The sequence below is a fragment of the Lepeophtheirus salmonis genome, unplaced genomic scaffold (genome assembly GCF_016086655.4).
Source record: "Lepeophtheirus salmonis unplaced genomic scaffold, UVic_Lsal_1.4 unplaced_contig_4165_pilon, whole genome shotgun sequence".
In the NCBI taxonomy this organism is placed as follows: Eukaryota; Metazoa; Arthropoda; class Copepoda; order Siphonostomatoida; family Caligidae; genus Lepeophtheirus; species Lepeophtheirus salmonis.
The window spans coordinates 33,967-47,092 of record NW_027294220.1 but is presented as its reverse complement, the minus strand read 5'-3'; the positions used below and the strand labels follow the sequence as shown (position 1 = coordinate 47,092).

At 31.8% G+C, this 13,126-nt stretch overlaps 1 protein-coding gene and 1 long non-coding RNA gene across 2 annotated transcripts; both read right to left on the bottom strand.

Annotated features, from left to right (window-relative positions):
- Nucleotides 1–6,691: 6,691 nt before the first annotated feature.
- Nucleotides 6,692–8,355, bottom strand: LOC121123119 (uncharacterized). The gene is made up of 2 exons (XR_005865915.2): nucleotides 7,002–8,355; nucleotides 6,692–6,833 (listed from the first exon to the last, which is right to left on the bottom strand). It is a non-coding gene; the product is annotated as an uncharacterized lncRNA (long non-coding RNA).
- Nucleotides 8,356–9,810: 1,455 nt separating this feature from the next.
- On the bottom strand, nucleotides 9,811–12,096 carry LOC121123066 (uncharacterized). Its single transcript, XM_040718151.2, has 2 exons — nucleotides 11,506–12,096; nucleotides 9,811–11,446 (listed from the first exon to the last, which is right to left on the bottom strand). The coding sequence occupies exon 2, from the start codon at nucleotides 11,402–11,404 to the stop codon at nucleotides 10,712–10,714; it is 693 nt and encodes a 230-aa protein (XP_040574085.1). The 5' UTR covers nucleotides 11,405–11,446; nucleotides 11,506–12,096; the 3' UTR covers nucleotides 9,811–10,711.
- Between the last annotated feature and the right edge of the window lie 1,030 nt (nucleotides 12,097–13,126).

Genomic DNA, 13,126 nt, shown 5'->3' with positions numbered 1-13,126 from the left:
TGGGATTCTTAAGTCTGACTTTTATAATGTTGGAATAATATATATTAAAAATTAGCCTTATTAACCTATTTCATTTTGATATTCATGACTCTAGGTATTTCGCCGCATTTGTATGTAGTTTCATCCAATATATCCTTTCCCTCCAGTGCTTTATGGATCTTGGATAACACTACTTTAGTATGAAACTTCATTGACTTGATGATGGAAAAGAGAGAGATAATTACTTTTCAAATGTAAAGTTCCATGAGCTTACCAACATTTGGATGATTCACGATATGAATTGAAGTATTGCAAGAGATAAGTATCATGGTCATTTCTGTATTAAAATTGAACTTTCCAGAAATAAAATTCATTATGTGACTTGAATACAGTCCTACCTTGTCATCTTATAGCATAATTACAAAGACGGCATGCCAAAAACCTAGAACCATTGTCGTTATTTCATACATTTTACCACCATTATCCTCGATCCAGGATTTTATATCAATTTTAGAAGACATTATCTAACAAATAACTATATTGAATGTATTTGTAGCTTGATGTAGCATCATTTTAATAGGTTTAGAGATCCTCAATATAAATGTTCCGTTTTATGTATGTATAATGACTAAAAATCAAGTTAATGATGAATACATCAAGTCAGACTTTAACTCTGATCTCACAAAGATGCTTATTGCATGTAATATAACCTTATCTATTGCTAATCATCTATGTTCAAAACATTTATGGAGAAATACACGGGTAAACCTATCCCTTCCCGAGGAACTATCATTAAATTAATGGAGGATGTTGGTACTGATGTCATTTATAGAAATACATATAAAAATGTTTTGAGTCATCCACACCAAATGACGATCAAGTTATCAGTAAAAAGTATAAAATATTTATTAATTTCGAAATGGAACTCTGAATTTTGTACTATCTAACATTAAGTATTCAATTTTTTTTTCAATCTAACCCTAAAATATGATTCTATTTTAGCTAAACATATCAAGAATTATGATACACAACTCATTAAATGGCAAAAACAACTGCTTAAATGGTCACAACAACGGGGGTAGTAGCTTTGGATGGTTTGCAACTAGTTTGTCTGAGACTACTTACTTCACTTTAAGACTTAGGTATGATAATTAGGTTTTCCAATATTACATAGTCAATAAATATTACTTTTTTATCACTTAAGGCTTAGCTATGGTTGATAGGCTCCAAGAAATGGTGTTCAGAAAACTCATAAAAGACAAAAACAACTACTTAAATGGTCACAACAATTGGGGTAGTTACATTGGGTGTATCATTATAATTAGCAATTGTGTAAATCCTTCATGATAATATTATGTTTTATATAAGCAGAAATAACGGGGAAAATATCTTTTTGATGCTCTTAATAAGGAGTAATATTGCCGGACATTACTACATAATTAGCTTTTGCTCTAAATCTTTAAGATAGATTTATTTATAACATTTTTGTATTAGTATATTTATTGTCTAATTTTATGATTTTGACATTTACTTTATTATTAATAATTAGTTAGATCTCATCGGTAGAGATATATCTATCCTGTGCACAATTGTATATAGCAACTTCCACATGAAGAAGAGGGGTGATTATCTTTTTGATTAAACTCCACGTCTCGCTTGTGTCTTGCAACCTAAAGTTATGACATATTTAACTGGATTCCGGTGTCAGAACAAGAAAATATTATTTGGATCAATCTATAATTTCAATATTCTGTATATATAATTTATTGTTATTAGTTATATGATTCCAATTGTTTAATTTTGTATGTTTAACATAAATGTATGGTGGTATATTTTTTATTATGTAGATTATATTTAATTAAAGCCTTCTTTTTTAAATCTTGAACTTCAAATATATTTCAAATACTCTACTTTGTCGTTTCATTAGCTATTATTCTGAGAATAAGGTTCATAATTAATTACAATTTCATGGAGTGTGACGTTTTCAAATCTACTGTAACGGATAAAAAATGTCTAAGTCAATTATACGTAGTATATCTTCATTAAACATTTTGATAATAAATACCTTCGTTATACCCTCAAAAATCATAATAAAGTAGGCAGATGATAATCACATCAGTATTTTAAACAATGATACCATATGCATTTTTTCCCCTTCTCCTTGCACGCGTTTTTTCTACAATATTATCAACTATAATTATTATATCTATATAAATGATCAACAAGCTTGAGGTTTTTGAGGAAGAGTAATCAGAATAAGCGTACGGAGATTAGTCATTTTCTATTAATTTTCATATTTAGCTTTATAAAGTTATAGGGATTTCCTGATGGGCCGTCAGGATGGTTTCCCTCACCACAAATGAAATAAGCCTGTCAATGACTCCTCCTGAGTCATTTTCCATATCCCGTTCAGTCCAATCCTTACTTTCATCCTTTGGTCATGACTCCAAAACCTCTTAAAAGGCAACGTTCAAATGGTAGCTCCTTTCGTCATTTCCTTTACTGTTGATCCCATCATTGACTCGGCATAAGCCTCATATCAATATATTTTATGAGTCGGAACGTCTTGATTGATGGTTTACTTATAATATAAATTCGACATTTCAGCTTTATCAAATAGTATAGAATTAAAGCTTGAATTAATAAATAATTACAAGTTATTTAACTTAACGACAGTTAAGGACCAGTCCCAAGGACCAACGGTCTTAAGGACAAGTCCCAAGGATAGACGGTCCTAATGACACATAGGACCTGTACTAAGACAGCGTGGACAACACCAAATAAATAAATATTTATTTGGTCCAGTCCAGTATAATGATCGGTCCTATAGGTCCTTAGTACTTTCAATCCGAGGGACTAGTCCTTAAGATTCTCTGTCCTCGGGATCGGTCCATAGGACTGTTTACCCTGGAACCAGTCCTTGAAATGTTTCATAAAAAATACGATGGTTTGTTAAGATAAATTATGTAATAAGATAATTGCATATATCTTGCAGAAAGTATAATTTTTTTCATTATATTACAATTTAATACGAACATATTATAATGTTAATTAGTTAAATAATTCATTCTATTATATAAATGAATAATTAAAACAGGAAAAAAGCCATCATTGGCGTCACAAGGGAAGCTTCTTTAAGATCACACAGGTGGGACTGGACTAGATGGGACCGTACTGACTGGACCACAGCCCTCTGTCCTAAATAAGGACCGACACAACACTCGTGAGTGAAAAATGCATTACGTACTAAGAAAATAATGTATGATAGCTAGAACGTTCGAGTCACACCCCTCCGACTTTTAACTTAAGGATCTTGTCTCTTTGAAAGAGGTTATGAATTAGGATGAAACTTCAGCGACTCCAATGACGTAGTTAGTATTAATCAAGATTAATAGAAATACAAGGTTATACCATTACGCTTTCCAGAATTATGTTTGACTTTCAACATGCTTTTTAATAGTGACGTCATAGAGAATAACTATTACTATTAACTAGTGAAAATATTTTCGCGACAAATTTTCGGGTATTATTTTCTGTTATAATATCTAGCATTATAAGCATGAGGCTTACTTTGAAGTTCTAATGATACGAAGAACAGATCCTTTATAACATTGACAAAAAAGAAGAAGATTGGAATGAATTTTAGAGATAATTCTAACAGGTAGAAAAATTAAAGCAAGTCTTCAGTTTCATTTTTTAATGGATGTTACTCGTAAGTATTTAATTGACCATTTGAGCAACAGTCATTGAAATCAATGACACAGTCCACTAGGACAAAAGCTTGCTCTGGTTGAATGATGGTTCCATTTTCACTTGATATACTAGCAGATGTAGTGGCTTTAGAAGCGTATCTTTGACGTTTCCGTGTTTGAATGGAGATATATTTAGGAAGATGTTATCCGAGAAAACTCTTGTAATATCAGTGACTGGCTCAAATTATCCAACATGGAAGATTTAATGTCGAATGGCTCTGATGAAAGAAAATCTCTGGTCGATTGAGAACGAAAATGAGGAAGACTCTACTGCTGAGGAATACTTGAAATATCAAGTCCGAAAGGATAAGACACTAGCAATTATTATTATGCTATTAATACCTCATTACAGATCCAGTAGATCCGAAGCAGATTTGGAAAGCCCTTAAAAGAATTCAACGGAAGACATGGGCAAATAAAATAAAATTAAGAAGAAAATTATTCAATTGCAAATATACTGATAGGGGTGACGTACTAGAACACATCAAAGTGATGACTGAAATCTTCGATTAATTGGCCAATGGTTGGAAGTATATTAGAAGTCGAAGATAAGGTAACCTATTAGCAAGCCTTCCGAAGAGTTACAATGTTATGGTTACTGCATTGTAACCCCATTAAAGAGTTCCAGAATGGGATATTGTCATTGAACGATTAAGAAACGAGGAGCTAAAATTGAAGAAATCTGCAGAGCCTGAAGGAAAAGGTTGTGCAATGTCTCGTAGAAAAAAGAAAAACGGTACTAAATGCTTTGAATGTCGAAAGACTAAGGCATATTAAGAAAAACTGGTAGAAAAATCTGGCTAAAGTTGTCAAAGCTAAGGAATCAGTTAATTCAACGTGAGGTGGAGGGAATTAAGAATTTGGTAATAACTATGTCCGCCATAGTTTCAATATAGGATGTGGGATCAAGCCCGAAGGAATATGGATTGTAGACTATGGGGAAACATGGCATATGGCAAACTATGAAGAAGATTTTGAACACTCATTACCATTTAAAGAAAAATGCTGGGTAAGCCAGGGCGATGGCTCCAAAATGGAAGCTCAATGATGTAGTGATGTGATATTAATCATGATAGTTGATGGAATCGAGACAAAATGTCGCTTAAGAAATACTTTATATGTACCAGGGCTAGACTATAATTTATTGCAGATCTCTCAGGGAACCATAGAGCATACTACTTAAAGTTTCAAACAGATATTTTCAAAAATAAATATGAACATTAATGGATGAGCTGCATATAAAATATCGATATGTAATCATAAAAAGTAAACAATATACGGGCAGTATCTGTAATTAGTGAACTATGAACATTAACTCCTAGGGAATAAAAGATTAACATTATTAGACAAACATTAAGTTAAAAGATATGCTATTAATATCATCAACGCCATGAAATCTTTGCTTTGTTACAATTTAGTTTCATTATATCTAATAAAAATCAATGGTACACAAAATATAAAAAACTTTCAAAGAAAAATGTGAATATCAAGTTGATTCACAATGAGCAGTGGTCGGGGTATATTACGCCAAATGTGGTAATTTTGAAAAGTTTGGGGTTAATGGGAATGGAAGTTATCTCCATGAAGAAGGAATTATACTTCCTGGTGTAATGAAATAAACATCATGTCACTACAGGGGCGTCCGAGGAGGAGATGGAGGGCATTGAAAAATTATTTATGTCAAAAAGAAAAAACATATCTTGAGAAACATGGCAGAATTTTTGTTTTTTAGGATGTATTTTCTAAAATAAGGTCATTCAATCAAATTAAGTTATGCTGTGGAATAAAAAATTTAATTTAAATAAACAAGTTCAGAAAACCAAGACCCTACAATACCCCCCCCCCCAAAAAAAAAATATATATATATATATATATATTTATAGGAGGTGTGTTCAAAAAGTAGTGATTTTTCAAATTTAGCGGTTAATGTACATTTTTTATGCTCGATTTTTTTATGTTAGTAGACTCCCCATGAACATATATTTACTATTTCAGCTAAATCATAAGTTTATTTGGTTTGTGAGAGGCATAACAGGTAATGTATTTTGCGTGTTTGGCGATTTTATGCTATTGAAAATACATAGATCAAAGATTGTGTAAAAAAATGAAATTAAGCGCTCCAAAACACTTTAAATGTTGACAGTGGCATACGGTAAAACTGCTCTGAGCAAAAAAATAAATGTTTACAAGTTGTACAAACTCTTCCGAGGTGGCAGAAGATTTCGAAGATTTCGGCTCTAGAGACCCAGCACGTCAACAAAAAGATGAAAACGTTGAAGCAATGAAGAAAATTACTATCAGAGAAGTTACTGAGGATATAAACATATCCGTTGGATTGTGTCATACAAAAAGTGTCAACGAAGTTTGATCCGAAACTGCTTAATATTGAACAAAAGAATTCTCCCATGAGCTGTTGAAAGACATCAATGATGATCCTTATTTGTTCAAAAGGGTCATAACTGGTGACGAATCATGGATATAAGGTTTTGATATCGAAATCAAAGCCCAATCGTCCCAATGGACATTGCAAAAACACGCAAAAAAAAAATATATATCGTGCTACAAAATGAAGCTTGCCCACGAAATTTGTAAAGCCACCTTATCTTTTGAACATACCTCGTATATATATTATTCTGCGGACACCCCTTCACTACTTCGGGGAAATTAATATTACATCATCAAGTTCTTTTGGAGTAATGCTAAAAAAAAGTTACGCGACCCCTGTCATAGAGGGAAAAAAATAGAGAGGTGACGAGGTATGTATGCAAAAGTTTGAATACCCAGCGAAAAGCATTCGCCAAAACACCCATAATATTTGCTAGGTTGATTTTAATACATCATCTACTAATAGATCATCTAAAATAGACGCCTAAAACATTTCAAAATCAGAATATGAATTCTATGTCTACCTAACAAAGATAAGTGGCCAAGTGAACATCCTTGTCACCTCTATTTTATTCTTTATGTCAACTCTATTCAAAATTAACGAACTCACTGCGTTTCAAAGGAGTTCCTTTAGATAACCTTTTCACGAGAATTATCTCCATCCCGATTTCCTATTCCGTTTCACTCATCCGTGGGGCTTCATCCCGTTCAAGAGACCTGAAGAATAACAACATTAAAATGAAATTTGAAAAATAGCCCAGACATACAGAGACAATCTTTAAATAAAAATCAACCCATGAATTATTTGCCTAATCCAAAACCCATCAATCATCAATAGGAGGAGCATTTATTTTATTCGATTCTGGTTGGGTACTCATTACTCACCTCGATTCAACGTTTACGATCGACGAAACATCCAAAGGCACATCACTAACCACGATAGACTCAGAATTAATCTGACGAATAAATACAAAAGAAATATAAACAATTGTAGAGTCGTAATTTCGAGGAGATTAGGGAAGACCGGTCTAGATATATAGGTATGATAAAGAACATTAGTCATCATCCCTATTCTTGATAAAAATTAAATTGAATATTGATAGACTAAATCATTTGGCTCAATTCAAAGGCCAGTTTTTCGTTTATCATTATCGCAAACTGCATCCAAAAAACAATCCGCAGATCATAATAAGATGACGATATGTTATGTGTGACATCAGTCATCTTGTCAGATTAAATGGCAAGAGACATGATTTCCAGATAGCTAATAATAGGTATTATTATGTAAATTTTATGGACATATAAATAACATGTAGAACCTTGTACGGTCTCCCCTGCGAGTTGAAACTTGAATTTGCTGAGATATAACTAAAAAGAAAGAAACAAGTTGAGAAATATCTTGTTTAAAATTTAAGCTCTTAACAAACATGGATGTAGTAGCTAGTAGTGTTGGGTCGGTCCATTATTTGTCTGAGTCGATCATGTGATCGACTCACACGGTTGGTCTAAAAACATGAACCAATAATAAAACTCTTGTGACGTGACTCGGTCCTGCACCGGTCTGCAGACTGAAAGAAGCTTTTAAAATTATACAACTGGTCTGGGGAGACACAGTAATGACTAATGCTGGCAGTAATGCCCTACTTGGAAATAGTAACGAAATGAGTTATCATAATTAATATATATAATTTTTAAAAAGGTGTGTTACTTAATATGTTTTCAATTTCTAATTTATATCGGTCCAGACCACGGTCCATCGACTCACTCAATTTAGACCGATGAATAGTCGGTCCGGTTCATTCAGTCCAGACCGACCCAACACTAGTAGACTATGAAAATGTATTAAGTTTTTTATATATGCAGGGACGGTCCTTAGTGGGGGAGACTGTGGCCCTCCTCCCCAAATCAAGGTATTTTTTTCTTGAGCAAGGAAAAATTATCCTTTTCGTAAAAAAAATATGGCCCCTACCCCCGCCACCCAAAAAAATATATAATCCTTCCCTGAGATGTTGAGTACAAGTTGTAACTTGTATAAGTAAACTGTACAAGTTGAGACAATTAAATGAGACGGAAGTATTTTATGTGAAAGATTTAGTGTTCTTGGTATGATGATCACACAAAAATTGAATATTATCCCATGAATGCTCCATATATAATTAATGTAATTTTGTACTTTTTTGTGGAATATTATAAATGGCTTTGGAAAATTGTAAAGTTCAAATGCCCTCAGTTAAATTACTCATTAATACATTATAAGTAATTTTAATTTATCATTAATCATCAACTATATATTCTATAGAAAGACTAATTTGTTGTTATTAAATAAATCATTCTTAGACAAATAAATTACAACTTGTACAAGTTATTTGTACAAATTCCAACGTTCTTTTTATTGTATCACACAACCTTTCCTCCGAACAGAAAAAAGGCTCAAAAATAAGTCGGTTGTTCACCAATTCTTTCCAACTATGTAATTATATTTCATTAATTAATTGTATGGAATTATCAAAGAGTTCTATAAATATCTGATTGGACACCCTATTCACTGAACAGCCTCATCGGTGGGTTTAATAACATATTTGATATTTCGGAAAAAAAAAAATGGCAAGTTCGTAGTCAATATGCACAATTTATTTTATTCTTCAATGCATCATTGTCTCTCCTTTATTTCAAAGTCACGTGGTGTAATGTATATCACGGAGATATTATCTCCACCAAATTATCAAAATTTTAATACTAAAGTCAAAACCTTATTTAATTTAAACAAATAATTAGAAAGATTGTTTCGACCTATGCATGGCAATTCTTCAATTCATTGACAAAAAACAAGTTTTAGTAGGTTAATTTATACGATTAATTTAGAAATTGACTTTTGAAAGAGTATGATATTATAATAAATATCATTATCATGACATTAAAATCGTACACACTATGTGTCATTGGGAAAAAAGTAGGAAACTATCCTGGACCATGAATTTCATGTGGTCCTCTTTTCTAGATATCTTTATCACCAAAGCTACAAAACATATTCACTTCTCTTATTACCTACATATATGCATAAATAGTTTTTACGTGATAAATATGTTAATAAATTATAGGATATCTTTATAAATTCAGTAGAATTATATTGGAAAATATGAATTTCGTTTAACATATTTTAAAGGTTAGCGAGTCGAAAGTCATTTTCTGAATTACTAAATCACTTGTCATTATATTTGAATAAAATTCGATCGTCACATCAATATTAAATAAATAAATTACGGATAACACAAAATGTTTATGATGTAACAAAACTGTATATAAGAAAGATTGTTTCAGTATTATTGACTTTAAATAATAGATTATGTTCCTTGACAATTGTAAAGCATATTAATATGACATTAACAATTTCTTATTTTTCAATTGTAAATAAAGGTGTAATTCAAATATGTGTTTTATTTAGTTGCTTCATTGATTTAAGACTTTAGTTATATATATATATTTTTTTTTTAATTGTTTAACCTTATAATATATTTGATAATTGAGTAATTTACTACGATTTACACTTTTTCCAATTCTTCTAACTATTTAGGTATGTATTTTGTTCACTACTCTCATGAGTCAAAGGTTAATCCATAAGTGTCTTTGTTTCGTTCCAGAATGCCTTAGAAGTTACAAGGCATCAAAGTCTTAAAAAATTCAGTATATGGCTTACTTTTCTTAGCGTCTATGTTTTTTTATTCAATATTTTCATAAATTATAAAAATTATATCTTCAACAAAAAAATATATTCACTAATTATAATATTTTAAATTTAGTACGGAGGCCTTAAATTTGCTATAAATTTTTGACAATTTGATCGTTTTATATTTCGGTTGAATTTTCAAGTGCATGACATAACAACTAGTTTCTGAAGTAAATGATAATATTCAAAAAGATATAACGATAACTTATATAAAAACTAAAGAGTAAAAAGGATACAAAAATTGAATAGTGGGGATTATAAGGATAATTTATTTCATTAGTAATATTGATTATGTTCTTCAAACTTTATAAAAATTTGCTTTTCTAATTGTATACTTTAATATAAGTAAAAATTTTAACCTTATATTTATCCATATGGTTTGTCTATGTCAACTGTGCTGTTTGTAACCATTTAAGATTTCGAAAGAACAATATTACAAAAATGACCCCAAAAAGATTTCATTAATAAAATGAATTAGGTAAAGACAAACCATACCATTATCATGACATTAAACAAGTTATGTAATTTTTCTTTTGAGTAGTTGTATGAAATGATACAACTTCCATTTCCATGAATAAGAACAGCATAATTAATCCTCATAAAAATGTTTTACAAAACAGTAAACGAATAAATACTACATAAATAAGAGACAATAATACTTTCTCGTAATATCAGTAATCAGATGTTCGGACTTGAGTGTCTAATTTTTATAGGCGTTCTCTTCTTTCCACTAGAATTCGAAGGGATTTATGGGTCTTCTCAGCTCTTTTTAGCACTTCAGCTCGAAGGGAAGCATAGGTCTCTCCAGCTTTTTTGAGTTCTTGAGCCCGAAGGGATTCACAGACATTCTCAGCTTTTGGGAGTTGTTGAACTAGAAAGGATTTGGGGACCTCTTCAACTTTCTGTAGCTTTTGAATTCGATATAATTCCTGGGTGTCGTGAGCTTTTTGGACCTCTTGAACTCTACTCTATGGGCCTCTACGGCTTTTTTGAGTTCTTTAAATAGACGTAATTCATGGAGCTCTTGAACTTCTTTGAGCTTTTGAATTCGAAGATATTTATGGGTCTCTTCAGCTTTTTTGAGCTCATAAACTATACGTAATTCATGGGCGTCTTCAACTTTTTTGAGCTCTTGAACTAGAAGAGATTTATGCGTCTCTTCCGCTTTTTTGAGCTCTTGAGCTAAATGTAATTCATTGACCTCTTCAACTTTTTTGAGCTCTTGATATAGAAGGGATTTATGGGTCTCTTCAGCTTTTTTGAGCTCATGAACTTTACGTAATTCATAGGTTTCTTCAGCTTTTTTGAGTTCTTGAACTAGAAGAGATTTATGGGACTCTTCCGCTTTTTTGAGGTCTTGAGCTAAACGTAACTCATTGATCTCATGAACTTTTTTGAGCTCTCGAACACGACGGAATTCATGGATCCTCCCAGTTCTTAGGAGCTTACGGTCAAGATCTTCCTTTTCCTTCACACATCCAACCTGAGGATCGACAAACTTAACATTTTCCTGCTGGTTGAAACTCAAGGAATTTGATAATGAAGTAATCTCTGCTTGTAGCATTTCTTCCGACTGGACAGCCACTTTCAACCCACAATTTAAAGACTGGAAATAAATTTAGAACTATATTAGAACCAAGAATATCCTTATAAATCCCATATTACCTGACAACACCAAGTAGTTTTATATTAATTAGGCTACGCTAGCTGATTAAACTATCTAATTAATAGTATATTAAACTAATACTCTAACAAATAATGTTACATTAATTATACAAATCAAATGTCAACACTGTAATGAATATCTCTACATTAAGAATCAACTTGTTAAGAAATACATTTTTGAGTTTGGAAGCATAACTCCTACACTATATGGATCATCATTGATCACTATCTACGCAACCTATGAAGGTCCCCTTTTCAGTTATTTTAGTTATTCAAAAGATATTGTTAATTACTGTTGTGATACTTAGGACTTTTAATAATGCCATTAATTAAATGTGTGTGACTCGTAAAAAGTAAAGGAATCAGTTCCTGAACAGCAGCAAGTCTTCAGGATACTTTATTTCTTCCTCAAGTCAAGAAGCGGATCAGTAAGCGTCCGCAGTATTTTTTTTTTTTTTTGGAGGGGGGGGGCTATTTTCAATAAATTGACTTAAATTAATCACGAATCACGGGGCCCCTGAATTAGGTTACACTAAAGCATTAATTTAATGCTTTACGCTACACCTCCTTATACTAAGGTTTCCTGAAAGATTGGTATCGATTATTGTTGGCGGTGCAGGGGCTTAATAAAGGGAGCTGGTGGTAGGGTTGACGTAGCAAGTAAATAAAAATGAAAAGATGACACCATTTTTAGAAAAAAGTCCTTAATTTTTTTTTTTTTTTCAATGACTTTTTTTTTATAAATCCAATTTTTTTTTCTTAATAACTTTTTTTAAGAAAACAAATCCTTAATTGATTTTGATATTTTTTTCCATAGAAGGGATTTTTTAAAATACAGCCCCCCCCCCTAATCTACTACTCCCTAATCTACTTAATTGTCGTCATATGAGGTTCAAGATGTCAAATTTTACTCTGAGACAGCAAGTGTATTTAATTAGCTATAGTGGTGGTGGAGGATATCCCCCTCCTTAGGAAAGGACTTTAATGAAAGGAAGAAAAACACCAAACTTAGCCCTCATTCGGTGGTGGAGGAAATTTGAAAGGAAGATGAAAAATACCAAACTTATCCCTCATTCATTTGGATGGTCTTTTCTTAAAATTCATCAAGAATGGATATGTATTATATAATAATCTGGATAAGCTAGATACATTTTAGAACGATTTGTGCACGAGTTTTCCTAATTTACATACTACAATATCAACATATATGATTAAATCAAATCAAGGAATCTTTATAAAGGATCAAACACGTCGAGGTTTTCGAGGAAGAGTTATCAGCATAAGCGTACGGAGATATATCATATGCTATGACTATTCATATTTAGCCTTATAAAGTTACTGTTGATCCCATCATTGACTTGGCATAAGCCTTTTATGAGTAGGAACGTCTTGATTGATAATCTCCTATTAATATAATTTCGACATTTCAGAGTTTTCAAATAGTACAGAATTAAAGCTTAAGGACGAAAAATCCAATGCTGAAGGTGAATTTGAAGTATTGTATTAAGATCATTAATACATTCAGATTTAGGGTTTCTGAAATGTTTATCAAAAATCATGGACACTGTGACTGGTCAATTTAATTGCTTGCTCGAACTTCATATAGTTATTAATAAACTTA